Source organism: Cibotium barometz, chromosome 2 (assembly GCF_041138505.1).
Source record: "Cibotium barometz isolate CiBa-2024 chromosome 2, ASM4113850v1, whole genome shotgun sequence".
Lineage (NCBI taxonomy): Eukaryota > Viridiplantae > Streptophyta > Polypodiopsida > Cyatheales > Cibotiaceae > Cibotium > Cibotium barometz.
The window spans coordinates 61,020,876-61,043,227 of record NC_141047.1 but is presented as its reverse complement, the minus strand read 5'-3'; the positions used below and the strand labels follow the sequence as shown (position 1 = coordinate 61,043,227).

At 45.7% G+C, this 22,352-nt stretch overlaps 2 protein-coding genes across 2 annotated transcripts in view; both read right to left on the bottom strand.

Moving 5' to 3' along the window:
* Positions 1-22,352, bottom strand: part of LOC147641302 (uncharacterized) — a 91,618-nt gene that overhangs the window by 14,961 nt on the left and 54,305 nt on the right. The window contains exons 2-3 of the mRNA XM_086820343.1: positions 2,802-3,152; positions 2,509-2,716 (exon numbers count right to left, since the gene is read on the bottom strand). Coding sequence (XP_086676469.1) covers positions 2,509-2,716; positions 2,802-3,142 — 549 coding nt within the window. The 5' untranslated portion in view covers positions 3,143-3,152. The remainder of the gene's footprint in view (positions 1-2,508; positions 2,717-2,801; positions 3,153-22,352) is intronic.
* On the bottom strand, positions 20,497-21,333 carry LOC147641303 (uncharacterized). Its single transcript, XM_086820355.1, has one exon. It carries the CDS (start codon positions 21,331-21,333, stop codon positions 20,497-20,499), a length of 837 nt encoding a protein of 278 aa, XP_086676481.1.

Here is a 22,352-nt window from a genome sequence, read left to right as displayed (position 1 = left end):
TTTGTGAAGTGTTCGAACTTCGTACCCAAGCCACAACCTATATCAACCCTGCACAACCTATAGATAATAGCATGTTATTTGACTGATGTGAATCCTTCTCCCTCTCAATCGTCTGTTATCAATTCTCTCTCTCTCTCTCTCTCTCTCTCTCTCTCTCTCTCTCTCTAGAGTCCCCATCAAGTGGGTGTTCTATCGTTTGTATTGTGATCAACACCAATGCCAATTGCAAACGTTTATGAAAACTAATGAAAGATTTACATTCTGAGTGTAATCATCGCTAGCTGCCAGCCAGTAAAGCCAGTCAAAAGGGTGGAATGCACCGTGGCCAGTAGGTGAAGTCTCCTATGCGCTGCAAGATTAAACAAATTTCCTATATTTTACAGGGCTAACAGCGCACTGGCCGAGCATTACTGTGTGTTTCCCGGCAATACTTACTCAGAGCGCTGCAGCAATCTGAGGAGGGAGGCGGCTTTACGCTGAGCGCGGGGCGTTCCACCCGCAAGAAGGCGCCGGAGAGAAGGAAATAGGGCGGACGAACGGCGAAGCTCATAGCGCAGGGCCGCGGCCCTTCCGCTGGCTTCGGAAAGATTGGAGGCTGCTAGCAATAGAGCCACCGCATGCTCCCTGGCTCGGTTACCACCTTCAGAGAGTAATTGTACAAGCTCTGCTACCACTCGGCCAAGCCCGGCGCTGACAGCCGCCAACCCCTCCGGCCTCCTGGCCAAAACAGCCAGCAAGGCCACCATCTCAGGCGCCACGCTGTCGCTCCCCTCGCTCGCTAGCACGTCAATCGCCGTCAGCACGGCCCCTTTCATTACCAGCAACTCGGCGTGCTCGGCATGCAAAGCCACGTTGAACAGCGTCGACGCCGCGTCCTTCTTGCCACGTACGCTTCCTTCCCGCAGCACCTGCAGCAGCCCCTCTACAGCCGCCGTCCTGGACCCTACCTCCTCCCTGGACTCCTTCGCCACGCTCAGGCTAAACAGTGTCGCCGCTGCATTCTCCCGCGCGGCCAATGTACCGTTGCCGCCGCCATGGCCGAGCATTACTGTGTGTTTCCCGGCAATACTTACTCAGAGCGCTGCAGCAATCTCCAGAGTAAGAGCTCTTGCGCCCAGTGCGCTGCAAGTCCCCAGTGCGCTGCAAGTCCCCTATGCACTCAGTGGGACGCGGCTCTAACACTATTTACATGAGACTCGAGAGGGGTTCCCGATAAGCGCTTCCGAAGCCAGTTGGGACTCGGGAGGGTACTGGGGGGTCCCACAGCAACTCTTGCATAGCCGCAAACCCTCCAAGTAAGCAGAGGGGAAGCGGGTTGGTACCTTGGTGGCACTGAGCCTATCAACAACAAAAAAACACACAGACAGAAGCGGGTTGGTAACTTGGTGGCACTGCTCACCTCTGTCGCTGCGTCGCACAAAGCCATCATTTCGTTTCCACAGCGCCTCAGGAGTCAGGAAGCAGTCTAACCGTCTAGCTCGCGAGGGTGAGGAATCAGGATGCGTGAGTGGACGAGAGTGAGGCTTGAGCGATAAGAAGATAAATACTCCATAATTTATAGATAAAAATATAAACGTTAATTTTATAAACGTTAAGAATCTAACGATTAAAATAAACGTTTTAAAACGTTTACATAACGTTTATTTTTTATTTATATTAATTTTTATAATATATATATAATGTAAAAATATGATATATAAAAAATTTTTATTTCAACCAATAAAGGTGAAGTACCGTTGAGTCTTATAATTTGAAAAGTATTTTGATTATTCCTTTTTTTGTTAAAACTTATCAAACCTTTTGTAAATTTTTTTTGAAGGTTTTGAATACCTTCATTCGTAGAATAAGAAATTAAAATTTGAAAACTGAAGGTGCAAACTACACTTCACCCGGGTTTTTTTCGAACACTGGTGTGTGTGTGTTGGGGGGCGGGGGGGGGGGGGGCGCATTGAGACTTAATCAATGTAGTTGCAGACCATGCCTATCTGGTTTTCTCCATCACTTGCAAGTAGGGAGAAGAGGCCATTCCCCATGGGAACACGACTTAGTGAATGTTGATAAAGTAAAACCTTTACTCATCCTTTTTATGAAGATCTCTGCAATATTCAGCGTAGCTACAGTTCTCTTTTGCACTCAAACCTCTGAAGCGTACGCCTACATGAAGACCTGTCCACCAGCTCTATACGATCCTCGTCCAAAAATCTTTTCTCCACGAACAGAGATGGCACATCAGCAAGTGCCACTGAGTGGCTAGGTTCTCTAAGCCTCCATTTCCACATACAAAAAGCATCTCTTTTCAAATAGATATGTCACTGATCAACATTTGAAACCTTGGTTTTTGCAGGTCAGGCTCTGATTGCTAACCTGGTGTAAATAGTTCCTCTCTGGCTGTGTGCACCTCACCTAGTCTGTGGAAGTGTGCGCGCGTGCGAGTTAGAGAGAGAGAGAGAGAGAGAGAGAGAGAGAGCATTTCAAATATGTTGTCCTATATCTATGTATGGAGCAAACCTTATTTTGGGTTATTTTCAAATCATGTTGACTCTCAACAGAAGCCCATGTGGCAGCAACACCTTTGCGCTTGCAAGCCTCTTTATACTCATTGTACGTTGCATACTCGGGCTCTTGGTAAGGTCGAGTGACGAGCCAAAACGCTGAAGCCAATAAATTATGATATGGTCGTCCACCCATTTCGGCGGATGATGGGGTCTTGAAGGCACTAGAATTCAAAAGACCATTAACATTTATGAATATTTATTATTTATGAAGAATGAGAATCTAAAGGTGATGGTTGAGTTTCTTACCTTGTACCCAATTTAGTGGTGCTCACCATCTCACACATGGCTTCTTTAAGGGCACCGTCGCTCATCATCTTCCCATCACAAACTTTATCCTCAAGTTCACAAATATGTGTTGAACCATCGATCACATCGATAAAAGGATTTTGTAAGACAAAGGTCATCTTTGTCAGCTTGTTGGGAGGAATCTTGAATGGGTCTACTGACTTTGGCTTCTTCTCTATTTGGTCATCATCCTTTGAAGCTTCGCCCTCCATCTCTTCAACAAAGTCCTCAGTAAACTTGTGCTTGTCTTTAGAATCATGCTTCATAAAAAACTGCTTTGTTTTGGCCTTGACTTTCTTCATTGTTGTGGGCCTATGTTCAAACAAGCAACTTTTGGGTACCAATGCTACAAATGAGTCTATTAATTTTAGAATTACTGCCCCTTACTAACTACAAGGAGTAGAAAGCTTTATGGGTCATGTGGGGTATTATAGGAGGTTTATCATATTTTTTGTTGATATTGTCCGTCCCCTATATAAGCTACTTATAGAGTTTAAGTGGGATGATGATTGCCAACATGCTTATGCTACACTTAAACAATTGTTAGTCTCTGCACCCATATTAAGGACTCCAAATTGGGATGTGATGTTTCATGTGCATATAGATGCATCCAATTTCACTATAGAGTGTTGCTCGCTAGCGGGAGTCCCAATGGACAAAACAACTAATAGAATTGGAAAAGTTGGATTCTTAGCATTGGAAGCCATGATTGTGGATAAATGCAGAAGGAAGCAATGGTTTGTAGCCAATAAGCAAGATCAACTAAAAGTGTTGGATCTAGTACTATTGTATGATTTCAAGAATCGAAAGCGCAAGCTCAAATTCAGTACCTTGGGTCCTTATTGTATCACCAAAATCACGCCACATGGAATAGTACACCTGGAGACACTAGGAGTAGAGTGCACCACTTTTATGAACGGAAGCAGGATCCGGAAATACTATGGTCCCCTTCACTCATGAAGGCCTAGAAGTAGAACGAACAAAAGCAACGGTTGGGGCAGCGCATGAGTAGATGAAGCAGATAGCGCAAGAAGAGACCAAAAAATGTGAAGCCAAGGCTAGGCACAGGATGAATGTTGTAGGTGTCGACCACATGGATGTTTATTCGATTGAGTCACATGAGATGGGGATAAACCACTATGCACCTCAGTTAGGCTGGAAGGACCGCATGGTCCCATGATATTACAAGCAATGATACATACAGGTGCTTCGGTGAAACTTCTCTAACATAATATCTGGTACACCCTTCAACGACCTAGACTCCAGCTGAGTACAATAATCGTTAGAGGACTAGGATCCACTAAATTTCAGCCACAAGGGATACTGCACCTAGCAGTCACTCATCAAGATCAGGGATAGGAAGCATACTTTCCAGTCCTACCTCCAAGTAGGCTAGATGAAAAGATGAGATTAAGCAGACCTTGGCTTCGGACAACCAAATTCATGATTAATTTTTTCAGTCTCCCTAGTACCTACTACTGTGATCACACCCCTTTCCATAGTCGAACCTGACAATGAAATAGGAAGGGGGGAGTTAGTGCCTCCAAGAACCATAGGTCACAATCAACCCAAGGTGGCAGTAAAGAGCCCACAACGTTTTCCAAAGCAGGCAATGCAAAAATGGATCGGAGTCGAAACAATTAAGGCCAAAGATGCAAATCATACAGGCAACAATTGCTAAACAGAAAGGAAAAGTGAACAAGTGAGTCCCAGAACTGTGAGAAGAAATCCTAAAAAATTGCCAAGGTGGCAACGAAAAGTCAAATCCAGACCCTAAAAATACAATAGGAAGGGGGGTGGTAATTGCGCAAACAAAAACACAAGATAAGAGTAAAGCATCCCAAAAGTCGTCACTCACAAGGAATAGGCCTACCCTTCAAAGACAGACCGAGGCACAAAGGACCTCGGTGTCGTGATGAAGGAAAGAATGATCCACCTGAAAGCTTGGTGGTCATCTCAGAGCTAACAAGACATAGGAACGGTGATAGAAGAAATGACTCCCAAGAGAGGTCTGACATATATACACAATTTGGGAATCACGCAAATGACACACAAATTCACGGTCAGCAACCTGTACCGCAAAATCCCAAATTGGCGCGCAAATCCGAGAGAACTCGCAAATTCAAAAATAATGCACGAATTCAAATCTTGAACGAGGGATACCCCCGCAATTTTGAAAATTACGTGGGGAATCTATGCACAGGAAAAGGCAACCCTAGACAATGCAAATCGTGGCACTAAAACTCATGAGTATAGAAGATAGGGAAATTCACTTTTTGCGCGTAAATCTGGAAGCAGCGAGCCAGAATTCAAGAAATGACGCAGGAAATCACGCGAAAATTGGAAATGTGCACGCAAAATTTGGGCGCCTATAAAAGGAAGCCGAAAGGAAAAGTCGCTTATTCCACCACATGAGCCAACCTCTTTCAAAATTTCAAAGTAGGCAACTCTTCTTCTGCCAACTTAGCAATCAACGGTTGCTTCACCACCCCAAGCTTCTCCACGTCCATTGCCCTACAATCAAAACGAAAACGCCTACAAGCAACAGTAGACCAAACCCTTTTGTCAACCCCCAAGCTCGATGGGATAGCAAATTTCATATTAGTGTATTATTCTAAGAAATTGTTGGCCTTGTATGGGAAGCCCAATTATTTCCATGCCCATACTTTGTTGAGCACATGGATGTGCTATATAATTTGAGGTGGGACTGTTAGCATGATTTGCACCTCCAGATTGCTCCCCTACCTTCCTTGCATCTAGCCCCTATTTTAGCCTATTTTTCCCGGCCCTTTGTTTGTGGGCTGGCCCCCCGTTTTAGGGTTTTAGGTATTTTATCCCTATTTTTTAAGGTCGTGTAGATTTGGTGAGTCGGGAGATTTGGCCAGGTGTCCCCTTAAGGACAGCTGCCCCCCCCCCCACTCATATCATCAGGTAGTCTTCCATTTGTGGGCTCGTGTGAGTTGAGATTGCTGTTGATCCTACAATTACGAGGTCTACCCTCTCGCTTGGGTCATCATCATTGTAGAGTTCTTCATCATCAACTTGCAGTACTTGCTGCGTTTTCTCTTCATCTCTCTTTCTCTCTCTCTTATGCTTTCTCTGCGCACTCTCAAATGGTATCAGAGCCCGGAGTTACTAATGTGTGGCGGTGACCCTCTTCTCCTTCAGCGGAATTAGTAGGTAACAGCGTTTTTTGCTGTTTCAGCGGCGCTTTCTTCTCGCAACGGAAACTTGCGTGAAGGTCTCCCCTGCCCTTTATTCCTCGGCTACACCTTCTTCTGGCGGTTTTCTACTACTTCTAGCCTCTTTTGGCAGTGATTTCATCTGCTGTTTTTTCTGGACAACAGCCTGCAGGACCTGCGTTTTTTCTCCTCTGCTCCACTCCGGCGCTAGGAGGGGGTTCGTGACCTGCAACTTCACTTGAGGAGCAAGTTTGAAGGCCATTTCTTCCAGTTGGGTGTTCTCTTCCGCGACGAGAGCAGCATTTCTTTGCCGGAGAGGTGATTTTTTGTTGGTGATTACTCTTCCCCAAGTTCCTTTCTTGTTTGAAGATGGCTCTTACGCCGACGACTCTTCCGATGTTTTCAGGGTCTTCGAAGTTGGATGCGTCCAATTTCACTCTTCGGAAAGTAAAGGTGTTGTCTGCTCTGGTTGGAGTGGACGTTGGGATTGGTTGGTTGATGCAGCCAATGCCCAGCCACCAGCTTTGGTGGCACTTTCTTCTGTTGCTCTATGACATGCTCGGTTTGGCCAGGAGAGCTACTCTTCTCTTCTACGAGATTTGAAGGATTGGTTGGTGAATGATCTACCGACGATGACAGCTCCTTCGTGTGTTTGGTCCTCTTGTTTGTGGGACAAACAACACCGAGCCGCCTTCCCGACGGAGGCGTCACACAAAGCTTCGGACAGTTTGGCTTTGGTCCATGCGGATCTCTACAAGCCAATTTCCTCGACATCTGTGCGCAAGGTTTCTTCTATGGTGGTCATTGTGGATGATTGCACCAGTTCTTCTTGGGTATACTTTCAAAGTTCCCAGGATGAAGCCTTCTGCTACTACATGGATTGGAGGATGGTGGTTGAAATGGCAGCTACTATGACAGTTAGTGCGCTTCGGCCCGACAGAGGGGGGGTGTTTTCCTCTCTTGAGTTTCGGCATGGTTGCTGGACTCTCGACTTCGACATCGACATCAATCATCAGTTGCCTACAGCCTACACTTCATTGGAGTATGGAGTTACGGAGCGGAAGAACAAGTTCATCTTGGAGAAGGATAGATCTATGTGTGATCACTCTTCGCGTCCTCGGCTATTTTGGACTGAGATTTGGTGTGATTCTGATTGGGGCGGAGACCCTGATTTTCGACGATCGACTACGAGATGTGTCTTCTCTCTAGACACTGGAGCTATTTCTTGGAGTAGTAAAAAGCAGCCTACCATGGTGCTTTCATCTACTGAGGCGGAGAACCGATCAGCCTGCTACACCGACTGTTATGCTCTTTGGTTGAGAAGATTGCTTATGGAGCTTCGTCTACTTCGACTTCTTGGAGTTCGGTCAGCATCTGGTGCTAAGAGGGGGTGTTAGCATGATTTGCACCTCCAGATTGCTCCCCTACCTTCCCTGCATCTAGCCCCTATTTTAGCCTATTTTTCCCGGCCCTATGTTTGTGGGCTGGCCCCCCGTTTTAGGGTTTTAGGTATTATATCCCTATTTTTTGAGGTCGTGTAGATTTGGTGAGTCGGGAGATTTGGCCAGGTGTCCCCTTAAGGACACCTTACCCCCCCCCCACTCATATCATCAGGTAGTCTTCCATTTGTGGGCTCGTGTGAGTTGAGACTGCTGTTGATCCTACACTTACGAGGTCTACCCTCTCGCTTGGGTCATCATGATTGTAGAGTTCTTCATCATCAACTTGCAGTACTTGTTGCGTTTTCTCTTCATCTCTCTTTCTCTCTCTCTTGTGCTTTCTCTGCGCACTCTCACAGGGACGTATGGTATAATTACCATATCGCCGGCAACCTCATGTGGAATTCAATCGTGCACGCATAGATAGCTCCACCTACTGCGGATGAAACCCGCGACCTCTATATACAAATGGCTATGCTACACCGGGAACGGTCCTTTTACAAAATGCTTGTGTATCGCTTGGATAAAATTTGAAACTGTCACCAACCTCCCTCGCCTAGTTAGCTTCCAGGATCCAACTTACCTTGAATAAATCCAACCTCACACTACAACTAGCATTACTTCTTTTTTTGCACATGCATTGAATTCTCCCGTCCGCTTTGATAAATTTGAAATTGTCACCAATCTCTCTCGCTTAGTTAGCTTCAAGGATCCAACTTACCTCGAATGAATCCAACCTCACATTGCAGCTGGCATTACTTATTTTTTTGCATGCATTGAATTCTCCTGTCCGCTTGGCATCCTTTTGCAAGCGCTGCCTAGTTTGAAATGGAGGGATGTTACTTATTCGGATCCTTGGCCCGTAAGGCAAGTTTCATTTGTAGAATCCACATATATACTTTTGTTGTAAACATTTTGTCAAGTCATGCTACTCGTATATGTGGGCTGACTTTGATTTATTCCTAGTTATATGTCTTTTTGGGCGCCCAAGTACAAAACCTCCGACATGAGTATAAAAGCCAATGTAAGAGCTTTTTTTGCTCATTCTCTCTATCATTTTGGAGCTCCTCCTTGTGAGTTGAGGCAAGTGAATAGGAGGATCAACTCAAGGCTTTCTATACCATTAATCTATGAATGTTTTGCTCATTGTTGCCTCTCAACTCTCTCTTCCATGCTTCTTTGTCCTAGTCAAGCCAAACCACCTCATGTGTGCCTTGGTCTCGGAATTTGGTGAGGAACTGCCTCTCCTGCTTTCCCGGTCCATGTTTTCATCTATGAACAAGAATCTGCTCAAAATCTGCTTGCTAAATGCTAAACTTTATCCCTTTGCCTATTGGGTGATCTCGGTACGGATTGCTGGGAGTGAATCCATCGACAGTAACCTTCACTGACGCCATGGTGTGCTGCAACCGTGTCGCCAATCGTGGAGAAATGAGATCCTCTGAACTACTTGTGTTACACAAGATGATGAACTTGTGGCCTTGAATTGTGGCCTTTGCACTGGATTGTGTTGCAACGCCCTCCTGCTTATCCTCAAGTTGCACTTGGGAACGAAAATTGCTCTTGTAGTCGGAGCTACTGGTGCTGCTAAAGCGGGGACTGCTGTGGATGTCAGTGCAAAAGTCAAAGGCATTGCAACGGTCTTTGTATGTCCTTTGGTGGGACAATAGAAACAATGTTGTTCGGTCATGTATGCTTTCTGCTCCTCCTTCGAGAGAAATCCTCCAAGAACACCTACTTTCGCCTTCTCGTCAGGCGTCTACTTGGATTTGCCACTGGCTATCCTATTCTTACCTTTTTCTGCTTGGCCCTTGCCTCCTCCTTGAGAGTTGGAAGTGTCGTCTGCCGCTTGCTTTGGCTTGCCTCCGTAAGCTCAAGCTCCTTATTCTGCCCGATGCCAACGCTTCCTCACAAGATTTTGAGTTGAGGTTGCGGATGGTATACTCAACGGAACTATCCAGGCCGCGCTTCTCCTTTTCAAGAGGGCCGATCTGCTGTGCTAATGTGAGGAGCTTGTTGGAGTGGGTCACTATAGGCATACCTTTATGTGACAAAGCAGCGAGCTCGTAAGCCCAAGCTCCTTATTCTGCGCCAATGCCAACGCTTCCTCACAAGATTTTGAGTTGAGGTTGCGGATGGTATACTTGACAGAACTATCCAAGCCGCGCTTCTCCTTATCAAGAGGGCCGATCTGCTGTGCTAATGTGAGAAGCTTGTTGGAGTGGGTCACTACAGGCATACCTTTCTGGGGGAAGAAGAAACCTATACTTCAAGTCTAAGCTGAGGGATCTGTGTGAAGCTCTGAGCAATGCTGCCACCTTGATTCCTCCTCGCCAATGACATGAGGGGCCGCTAGGTGAACCTTATCTTGCCGGTCAGTAATCTTGTCCAACGGGAAATAGTAACTGTGCCATGGTCGCATTTGCCGTCATATTTGGTGAAATTTGGTGCATTACGAACCAAAGGCTCAACTGGTGTGCACCTCCGGATGGGCGAAGCATGCCCATCAATGTTTGAAATTCTTGTACGCTACGATTTATCGAACTGTTGCAATAGCAGCTGCAGGCCATCCATGTTCCTCCATGTGTCCCTCTTCTATATAGGAGATAGCCTGCTTGGTGGTCGGACAGAAGTGTCTGCTCCTGAACCCTGACCTGGTGTCTGCGTGCTCAAGGCCTCAACTTGACTTTGTACCAGCAAGACTGTAGTAGATAGATCCTCTATGCGGGAACCCATGCTAACCATCTGAGCGGTGAGATCGGCAATGCTTTTTAGAAAGGGCTCTTTGAAGTCTTCCAAACTGTCATTGGCTGCTTGATGCTCAATGAAAGAAAATTCACCTAGCTTTGATACCAATGTAACACACATCCGGCTTCTTCTTCTTCTTAAGGAACTGCGGTTAACCTTAGGGCAAGCACCAAGAGAGAGAAGCGAGAAAATGGAGGAAGGGTGGCCTAATCTGGTCACCCACTGCTTACAATATTATTAACATGCTGACCGAGAGGTCCTTTACAACTGCGAAGCACTCACAAAGAAGTGCTTGTACTGTGAGGTACCTCTTACAATCAAGGGCACCTGGCCCATTTTTCTACCGCTTTATGGGATTTGCCCTTACTTTGTCCTCTAGAAAATTAAATGGAAAAAACCCCAAAAAATTAGCTACACTTATCAGAAAAATGCTCTGAAAAATGCGGGGGGCTGCTGTAGCTGACTGCATCTAGTAAACATATTCACAAAAGTGGTACCAAGCAAAATACATTTCCTAGCAACCTTTGACTGACAAGCTCATCAAAGATTTTCCCTCCTGTTCAACCGTCTAATCATCTGATAGGCTCTCAACATGCAAATGTGAGTTGCTTCTGCAGGGAAGGCTTTTGCTTTGCATGAAACCAAAGACAACTACTACTACCTCACCTTGATCATGTTCTCCAACTAGTACTAGTACAGGCCGAGATACAATCACTTGCTGTACTTTTGTGAGGCACACATAACAATCCATGCACATCCCATCTATTTACCAAAGGCTTTGAAATGCAAGTCACAGATGACTCATTTTATACAGAACCTTGCATATCTTGCAGCAAAGAACATTTTCATCCCTTGCTGTACTTTTGTGAGGCGCACATAACAATCCATGCACATCCCATCTACCATCTACCATTTACCAAAGGCTTTGAAATGCAAGTCACAGGTGACTGAGTTTATACAGAACCTTGCATATCTCGCAACAAAGAAGATTTTGAAAAGAGCTAACCAACAAGATAAAGAAAGCAGCAAGAAACACTATTAATGTGGTGAGTTGAATTGACCAGGCCCATTCCAACCACAAATTCAACCTCTGAACCTGAGAAGTGGTTGATCCAAAATGTTGTCTACATATCTACAACAAGTTTGCACAAACTCAACACTTAGTTGATCAAATTCAAAAAGTACCAGGACCAGCTTACTATCGCTTCAAACAATAAATGACTTCAAAACTGCAAAATTTAGGAGTCACCATTGGTACCATACATTTGATGACTTCAAAACTACAAGTTTCAAAAAATTTAGGAGTCGCCATTAGAACAAACAAGACTTAAACTTGGTCCCCTACACAATGAAAATAAAAACACTCATCAAAACTCTGGTGCACTTGCAACCTTGCCACATTGCATAAATATCCATAATGCATAAAACATGTAAGTTTTTTTTGTTGTTCTTTAAGTTATCTATAGCTTACATATTGATTGACACATCATAGGCTAAGTGGTTAATGCCATAGAGCATGCTTGGTTCGATCAGAATTAAATCCTATGCCATTGTAAGCTTCATCAAATTCCAAAGAAGTTCACGCTATTCATCTCAACAGCATTCAATAAATGGGGTGAACATTCAACTCTGAAACATCTGAAGCATACAACACAAAGACTAGTAGGTCGCTTACGTCTGGTCAGGTTGCTGCTGCAAATGGGGGTAGCCAAGTTAAGCGCAACTACTTTACACATACCATTTGTATGAAGTCTGAAACATCTGAAGCATACAACACAAAGACTAGCAGGTCGCCTACATCTCGTCATGCTGCTGCAAATGGGGGTAGCCAAGTTCAGCATCATGAGAGATACACTTGAGGACGATGCCATACAGTAAAGTATAGCTCTTCTAGCCTCTCAAAAATAGGACCTACTGCTAGCTAGCCGTTGAAGCCTAACAACTTAATTATCAATGTAGCGTGTGAATGCAGGCTAATATTGCGTAATGGTCTGCCCGACTTTACAAATGCGGTGTACTAAGTGAGGTGAAGGTGCGTGCCAAGTTTTGACCTATTCCGCCGTCAGTTGGTCGTTCGATGAAGATCTCGTACCAAAAAATCTTATTGACTTGGGAGCTTATGCAAGCGAGTGAAGATGATGGCAATGACGGGCATAACCTCTGAAGCGTACTGACCATGAACACATCATACGCCCACACATTGGCTTGTCAATTGGATTTTCTTTTTGCTTTCTGCTCTTTTCCATCCTTTATTGTATCTCGGATGCGTTTACTCTCTTTTTCTCGTGTAGTGTCTTTCCTTGAGCCACTTGGGTGGTTTCAATTGTTAGGGGATCATAGTAGCGTTTGCTAGAAATCCTACTATTTCAATCCCATCTAATGTTTCTACTCGAATGGTCCCCTATGGAGTCCCATGCCAATGTATTTAAGCTTTCTTTTCTTGTCTCTAACACCGAACAACAGTACCATATCTCCCACATGAATGTTTTTGTCCTTTAATTGGCAATCATACCACTGTTTTCTTAATATAATTTCATCTTGGCATGCATGGGCCTCGTCGGTGTGATCCATGTCCAACGGATATGAAGCTGCAAAAAATCCACTCGCACATGAGAGAGTCAGTAATATGGAGAGTCCTTATAATACTGAAAAGGAAGAAGAGTGTCCATCTCAAGCAGAATCCAGTAATACTGTTTTGACATGAGCAATCGCAGCTCCGCAAGGCAAGTCTCTAAGATGACGCAAGTGGTCATTGAGGGAGGCGATCGGGGCCCATAGCTCTAACTCTTTGTAAGAAAGATATCATTTGGAATAGAGCCTCACCTACCATGAGGGATGCAACCACCTCTGCCGGTACTATCTCACCTAGATAGTGGCATTGATGGTTTGATGTGGATCATGCTAGTACCACCAGGGTTTAGGTCGATTGAATCCTCATGGGACCCAACACGAAACAAAATGAGACCATCAAATTTTCAGAAATGGGTCAAGAAGTATGATGGAACAAGTGATCCTTACAGGAGAGATGTAGGAAAGTAACCTTTGAACAAGGTGATGCCATCTCTTAAGATAGGAAAGTTCCAAGACACTGGAGTTGCCGGAGGGCACTCAAGTGGCTCAATGAACCTTTTCCCAGTTTGTTTCTGCCGGACGAAAACTCTTATTAAAGGGGGGGTAATGTCATGTAGCCTATAATGGCCCACGTGAGCCACCCATAGCGGTGGCAGAGCTCGATCAAATATTGAGACCGCATGCCGAAGCACGAGCAGAGAGTGTATCCGAGGATCAAGGGTGAGGGAGCGTACATCGGAGTACCACGGGCGACCGGGCATGTGTGGACAGGTAGGCCACTTACTTTACTATGCTTGGCAATGAGGTGTTATCCTCATTATTCTCTTGGGTGGTGACCACGAGCTCCCTACCTCCTTCCGCAACTATGGCGGAGTCCATAGCGATATTACGCCGACGTAACGGTGATCAAATTGCTTTTTCCACCTTGACTCTCAAGTCACAAAAGTTGATCCTTTGATCGTAAAACGTAAGCCCAACTATACATGGAGTAATCATAAACAATAATCATGTAAAGAGTTTTGTTCAAAAATTTCGAAGACATAGGACCGCACAAGTCTGAATGAACACGCTCAAGTGGTTTGGTAGATTTGTGTGATGCTGAAACCGGCTTCAATAGAACCCAAAGGGCAGTGTACTAGCTTTCACTTGTACAAGCATGTCAGAGGAGATAGACAACCACCACACCAACACACACAAAGATGGCACTGGCCCCAAACCGTAGTGGCACCCCCGTAGGTATTTATTTGTTTATTCTAAAGCAAACTTAAGATACAAACCAAGTCCAGTGTTGGACCCTTACACCAAGCTTGCCTTCACCCAAGCTATGATGTTTACAAGTGCCCCTCAGGCTCTTATTTCTACAAATTGAAAGAAAAGCCTTGTCCACGCTTCTTTTAGCAATATGTACGCTTTTCCTTACAAAAATAATTTGCTTTTTTTAAAAGTGAAAAAAAAAACTAAAATCTTATGTTCTCTCTCTAGAAAATTACGCAATTTTCTCTTTTTTTTTTCCCAAGGAAGAGGTGGGCTGGTTCCCATTTCATTAATACTGTAAAAATACATCAACACGGCTAAAAGCCAATATACAAGAAAACTGGAGTAAAAAACCCCTAAAAGCAAATACAACGGGATTTGAGGGGAAAAGCTCCAGGGACACAATGAATACATCAGAACAAAGTATACAAAAAGGCTGTACAAGCAGGTGGTAGTGGAAGTGCTAAGACTTCAAACCGAGGAGACAAGTCTCCTCCAACTGCAAACTCCACATATACTTTGTCACCAAATCACCAGTCTGTGTCAATCCATAACCTCCAACCAAGGTAACGTATACCCAAAATTACGCAATTTTCTCTCTATAGAAATCTACTCTCTGTAGAAATCTGCAATAGTTTCTCTCTAGAAATCTACAGCAATTCTCTCTCTAGAATTTGCAAAAACCCAAAGCTAAACAAGCAAAGCATGTCATTCCAAATATGTTGCTCATGTGAATACTATATGCCATGCAAGATAAGCTTTTAGGGTTTCCATGCACATCACCGTTATGAAAGCATAGCATGTCCGAATATGCCCATGTCATGAAAGTACAAATGCCTTACCATGTATATGCCCTACATGTATGAAACCATGTCCATTCACAAAACTAACCCTAGCCCATGACATACATGATTATCCCCATGTGACCATGCCTAAACATGTATATGATTATGCCCTTGTGCCCCATGCCTAAACATGCACGTGCTAACATAAACCCTATGTGCAAACCCTCATACAAAAACACTTACACATACAGATGTGCATCCACACACTTAGGGTTTCAACAAGAAGGTCAGTTACATACACAAAACCATAACATACCCCCCCCCCTTTTAAGTAATCAATCATCCTCCATTGTACTACCATAGCACAATAGGACGTCTAACAGAACTCTGTCCTCCATATGTTGGCTTGACTTGACTGGTCCAACTTTATGGCCTTCTTGCAGGACACATACCCAGCCATTCAACACGGACATGTGCTCCAAAGATAAAACAATCCCTACATGCACTATACATGTCTTCTAGTGATGTCCTAACTGTCTCAAGTCATGGTCATCTTACAAGAGCCTTGACTAACAGATCACAGACATATACATATGCAATGATGATCCAAAAAGTACATTTTCTCCATGCACTATACACGTGTGCCAGTGATGCTCCAACTGTCCCAAGTCATAGTCCTCTGACAAGACCCTTGACCAACAGTTAACAGTTCATCACAGACATATACACATGCAATGATGTTTCCACATATGTACGAGTATTTTCATGTACTATGAGCCCATCGGTACCCCAAGTAGACTTTGCAATAAAGCCTATAAAGCGACTCCATGATCCGATCTTGAGTATGTCCGTTGCCGAGGAGTGGAGGTACCCTCCCCTTGAGCTACAGGCGAAGCTCCGGACCCATACTCTCCTGCTGAACCTATGGCCTGAGCATTTAACATGGTAGACTCCTAACCAAAAGCTTTGAGTTAAAGTTCTTTCTCGTGAGATGAATCTGCGAAGTCACCTCCCTCCATACACTTTACATCCCACAGGAGAACAATGCGTAAGTTTGTCTCTTATTTTTTCTTGAAGATGATTCGTGCCAAGCCTTTGAAGCATCTGTGGAGTTGCCTTCCATAAAAGCAACACATGCACGACTTTTTCGCTTGCATCAAAATCCTATTGGCCTTATCTGTATCTTCCACAAACCCCGAACATCTGTTCAACAACCTTTGTTGTCCCTCGAGTGCTTCAATTCCAATTCTGCGTTTCAAGCTTCAATTGGCCTCTCCAAAAGACCTTGCTCTTGCCGCTCCGCATGTCGTAAAAAACTCAACAATTTCAGCCCTTCAAAAAAGCACCTTTTTGCACCCAAGAAAGCCCAAAAAGCAGCCCTTCCGCGCTTTTCGCTTTCAGAAACCAAGCCAAAATCAGCCCATACTTTTTCAGAACATTGGTTTACACTTGTAAACCCTAGTCCACCGAGTCTCATGATGGTCAACCCTCGGTCATATCACATGCACATCTGACTCTGTGTGCAATGTGGACATGCTGTACTACTTCTAGAGCCCAGGTAAGGTTAGGAAAAGCCTAGGGGATTATATCCGGCAATTTTGTGAGCCTTTTCGAAGGACCTGCATGCCCGGTGCGTCCATTAGATAGATTGCACGACCCTCTCTGCAGGCGATGTTGTACAGACTAAGTCGGGTGTTGTTACACATTTGTGGGCATCTGACGAAGTCATCATGTAGGTTAGAGCATGTACATCCTAGGGTTCGAATCCCGCGTCGATCGGACAAGTATAGCTAGGTGCACGAGCATTTTATTGTTTGTTTTGCAGGGCCTAAATGAGTCAGAAAATTGGATGGTTCACTTGGTCGGACAAGTCGGTCAAGTTGGTAAAGGTTACATTGCCCGAGAATGGGGGAACCAAAAGAGTATAAAAGAAAGGCATTAGGCAATCATTTAGTCATTCGTGTGGATCAAGACCAAGAGGAAGAAACGCCAGAATCTCCACGCCCATTCTCTCACTAGAAAAATCATGGAACTTTCTCTCTCTAGAAACAGCAGCGCTGTTTTCTCTCTCTACAGCAGCGTTTTCTCTCTTCAGCGAGGGCGCATTCAGCAGCAGCAAACGGCAGCGCTTCCTCTCTCTAGGTAAAACCTGCAGTTTTCTCTCTCTAGAACCAGAAAAACAGCAATCTGTATTTTTACTCTCCTCTCTCTAGAACCTGCGTTTTTCTCTCTCCTCTCTCTAGAATTCTGCACAGCAGCGTTTTCTCTCTTCTGCTGCAGTCTATCATCTCTCTAGATCCCCGGCGGAAACCCTAAAGCTTTGCTTCAGCCATAGCCAATCTAGAGCAGCCATTTTCTAGCAGATCCATCGCATAGAACCCGACCCATTCGCAACCAAGGCCTAGTTCCCGTAGTTTTCGCCCGAAGGAGCCTATTTGTGCGCCAAGAAAACCCTCTGTTTGGACTGTTTTCAGCAGCCATAGACCTCGCGTTTACAGCCATACATCGGCCATAAACACTTGGAAGATCAGGAGGACCAGAAGGAGCACAGTAGGAGTGATCGGGGTGACAAGAAGGGGCAGATTTCGGCAAGGACGAAGGGCTGGACAGAAATCAGAAGGACCAAAGATTCAAGGGCAAGACGACCGTCTACACAGGTGAACCTTTCAAGAGGAAGACTCACGAGGTACTTGTCAGTGCATTCATACTCAGGTATCGCCTTGTACACATTGTTCCAAGCAATAAAGCAAATACCAATCCGGGAACGGATTGGGGGGCCCTGCAGAGGGTGGTTGGGACCCCATCGGTGTCTCGTGTACTTCTTCTATCTTTGTTAAAGAATCAGAAAAGTGTGTGAAGTGTGGTGATTGATAGATCCATTGTGCATTTACGCTTTCAATTCCGCTGCGTGTACTTCTTCTATCTTTGTTAAAGAATCAGAAAAGTGTGTGAAGTGTGGTGATTGATAGATCCATTGTGCATTTACGCTTTCAATTCTGCTGCGTGTTACATTGGTATCAGAGCTTTGGCTTCTTTTTATCATCTCACACTAAAGGAAACCAGAAAAAAAAAATTCTGGTGTTTTTGTTGAGTGTTGTTTTCAGGACCTTCCCCAAGGGGAGACTCCTCTCAACTCAAGGAAAAAGCAGGTCTACCACTGCGGTAGTGCCGTGCGCCTTGAGCGTGGGAGAAAGCAGACACTGTAACCGCAAGGGTTCAGCCGTGGTGCGCCAACGGTGAGGGTAGATAGCCCCCTTGGAAGCCGAAGGCCGAAGACACCTCGACACGTCTCGACCGTTGGTGTATGGTCGTGACAAGAAGCGGCATGGATACCTCATCTCCATCGCATGACGGCAACCCTGTTGCCCCAGACATCATAGACTCCTCTCCGGATGTGACCCTTCGCGCCAACCCGCTTACTCCTCCTCCTATGGACGCTATGACACAACTGTTTATGGCTATGATGGAGCGGCAAGAACGCATGGACAGAGAGAGAGAGGAGAACGTACCTGCGTTTGTGTGTACTCCTCGTCTTGCTCCGTGTTGATGTCTGTGTGAAGAGCACGTAATGTTGCTTTCTATTTTTCTCGCGCTTGCTGGCCAAATATAAGGCTGGATACACACCAAAAACGCCCGCCCATCCCTTTCTTGGGATGGGCAGGCATGCTTTACACACAAGCTGGACATTTTAAAGATGTATATTTAATGAAGCACATTGAGTATCACAAAAAGGAGTTAGCCTATTGGATATGTGTTTGGAGTTTCTTGCGTGGGGTCCAGAGTTCAACCCTCGCCCATGTTTGGACAGGGTGTTTTGCCTGTCCCTCCCTTTGGGCACTCACTTTTTGCGTTGCCAATATTTTTTCGCCATGTGGCGTCCACATCACCACATGCACCTGCTGCCCAAGTTTGGGCAGCCGATGTGTAAAGAGCCTAAGTTATTGCACTACCGGCTTCTGCGGGTCTTCTCTTTTCCTTGTCGTATGGGCCGTAACGGGCGTCTTCTTGCGGTCCAAGGCTGGGTTCACAAGAGGGCGGTGGAAATCACCTGCAAAAACAACATTTCCAAGCAGAGGAGAGTGCAATGTAACCCTTCCGCCGCCTGTGAGTTCACACGACGTAGGGTGGAAGTGCAAAAAAAAAGATGCAAATCTGAGTTGGCAAGTTTGTCAGGCATGGGGGAGAACAGTGATCAGAGTGACATGGAGGGTGGAAGAACCTTTGGGTGAGGGGGGGTCGGAAGAAAAAACCTGAAAGGCCTTCCGCGACGTGGCACTTTATTTTCCTTCTTCCACCGCCTCTTGTGAATGAAAACTTCCACATGGCTCTGTCTGGTTCGTCAAATGAGAATTTGCTGCTCTTCCACCGCTCACTGTGAACCCAGCCTAACTCCCAGTGCTATCTAAGGTCTATGCTACTAGGGATCATCCTCTCAGTTCACTCGATTGTGAATACTTTGGCTGTTTTTGTGGCTTGGTCTCATTGTGCCAGGTATTCCTATGGATACTCCTTCCATGGTAGGTATGACAGTGTTTCATTACTACAACTTCTATGTTTCTTGTGGTTGCCTTTGTTGGCTTACAGCTTTTGGTTATCATTTATTCATACCATTGTGTTAGCCACCATTGTGTTAGGCTAGGATGGTATTGGTCTCCATGTAGAGCTCTTTATCTCATGGGCATACTCTATTGAGCATGTCATGATTGAGGGCATCTCATCTATGATTTTTGAAAGGATCGGGGAGGAGCACGCACAAGCAAGGAGAGAGGGAGAGAGAAGGAGAGGCACACAACACGTAGGTGGGGAGACTCCAAAGTGGTAGCTCCCCCTATACAGTATATCACTATATGTATAGGGTACAGTGGGCGGGCGCCCGTGACTCGGGCGGCCGGGCAAGGCACATACGCCTTTACCCCAACAACCTCCCACCTAAAGGCCAATGTGCCGATAAGTGAAAGCCTACTAGCCTACAACTAGTGTATGTACAATGGATGAGAGATATGACTGACTCTCAACCAACGCCCACGCTCTCTCTCGAGCTATATGCATGCATCTGTATCCGCTCTAGTGATAACCATACGTGTGTATCCCTGCTAGAGCATGCACGCACATCCTGCAGGTATCTCGTAAGGACCTGCACTACTCCCCCATGCTCAATGCCAGTGTCAGTCACCGTACGACTAACAACTCCCACTGCAAATGCTCCCACTGCAGCAGCTGCTATGTCGGGCCTCGAGATCAACATCTCGTACATGAGGGCACCGAACGCTGATGCGACCCTGGCAATCTCTGCCAACCTGACAATCCCTGTCAAGTGTGACTCAGAACTCCACTCAAGGCAATCAGTGATCTCCGGGGAACTGGCCACCTCCCCCCTGAACTGGAGATCATGGCACTCTAACTCCGAAACCTGGAGTGTCTCCTCGTGCCTCCTGCATGTCACATGCATACCAAGAGTATCTCTCTGTCGCCCTGAATCCTGTATGTCCGCATCAAGCTCTGGCATAAGCATATCAAGAAATGACTGTATCACGACTGTATCCTCAGCATCTACACCAGTCATCTCCGCCATCACAAGTGATGACTCGCCCCGCTGTGACTCACTAGAGCACTCCCGCTCTACCTGTCTATGTGAAGACGTCTGCACAGTCTCCATCTGTGGCTCACTAGAGCTAACCTACTCTACCTGACTGTCTATAGACTGCACCTGCACAACTGGCTCAACCTGCTCGACCAATGTCTGAGCGTCATGTGACTCGTCTGACATAAGCATGTCAAAGAACTCCATGTCACTCATCTCCATCATAGGAGGCATCTCCATCATAGGAGGGATAATCTGTTGTGTCTCACTAGAGCACACCCGCTCTACATGCCCATACGAAGACATATCCTGCACAGCTAGATCTACCTGCTCAACTAATGTCTGAGCATCCTGCAACACAACTGCAAAAGAAACACGTCTCGTCTCTCGCTCTATACATGGCTGCAATGTCGCAATCGAGACTACCCCATCTCGTACATCAGATACATGCAATGGATAGACCAGGCCACTCCGGGCTCCTCTCGCAATCACTAGCGATCCGCAATGCATCTGAAAAGAGTGCTCTCTAAGCACTACACGACAACCACTGTCCTGTAGCTGTCTCACTGAGATCAAGCTCTGTCTCAGTCCAGGCACGTAACGTACATGACGTAGCATAAAGGATGCACCACTGGGCAACAACAAGCATACATCTCCTGCACCTGCAATGTCATAGGCTGATCCGTCAGCCAAGTGTACACATCCGATTCTCCCACTAGAGAAGCTGCTAAACCACTCACGACGTGATGTGATGTGGAAGACTGCATCATCATCTAGTAACCAACGAGAAGAAGTGTCACCTATACCAGACATGTAAGCAAGAGGAACACTAGAGGTAAACGTGACATCACCGTCACTGGCATACTCAGCCACCTCTCTAGTCTGTGTCAAAGCCGTCTTTGCATCATGCATACATCTCTGTTGCTGTCTCATACGTCTAAAACAGCAACGCCTAATGTGCCCTGTGTGACCACAATGCTAACAACGCATGTATCGGCAACTACGAGACCACCGTCTCTCATGAGTCGTCACTCCTGACTCGGAACCGTCACACATAATGGATGTCATATCAATCCGGGAATGTCTCGTCCGGAATCAATGAGCAAACATACTCCCGCAGTGACTATACATGAGCTACACCCTGTCTCAAAACACTGCGAACCTGTGAGCTAATCGCCAAGCTCACGTGTGCGATATCGAGGCATACACACACAAATCTCCCACCTGCAGAGATATCCGTATTATGCAATTCAAGAGTGCCACCTGCAATCAAACTAGATCGCCAAATGACGCGCATAAAATCTGCCAAAATCCGGCAGAGTCCCAGCAGCAAAACGGTTATCGAAACCAGTAAACTGCTAGCTCATAACCAAGAGCGACACAAGCGCATCAAATATCACCACACTCTATGCATACATAAACTCTGCAAAGTGTCCTGAAAATGACTATCAATGTGAGAGCTATGCTCAATCACAATCACTGTGGGAGTCACACTCGACCACTAAATCCTGACAAAACCTGTCAATGTGAGAGCTATGCTCAATCACAGTCACTGTGGGAGTCACACTCGACCACAATATCCTGTACTCCACCTGGTCGAGCAAACACAGCTCGCAATCAACAAAGCTCACACACTTTGTCTACATATGCAAGAGGCATAACCAGCATCAAACACCTGTCATGGCATCCACTGGGCGCAAGCAACGCATCCAAAATGTCAACACTGCCATACATCGCCGGGAATCAACCATCCGGGAAAGGAATGAGCATACAAGCTCCCACAGTGTCGTACATAAACCTGGCAAATGCTAGAGTCTAATACTCTCACACTCGAGAGCATACACAGCGCATCAATGCATTCACCATACTTGGCATTCATGCCATCAATGCATACACGTCCAGCAGAGCGTCCTGCAGATCAGCTCAATGCGTGCCTATAGACAAACAACTCC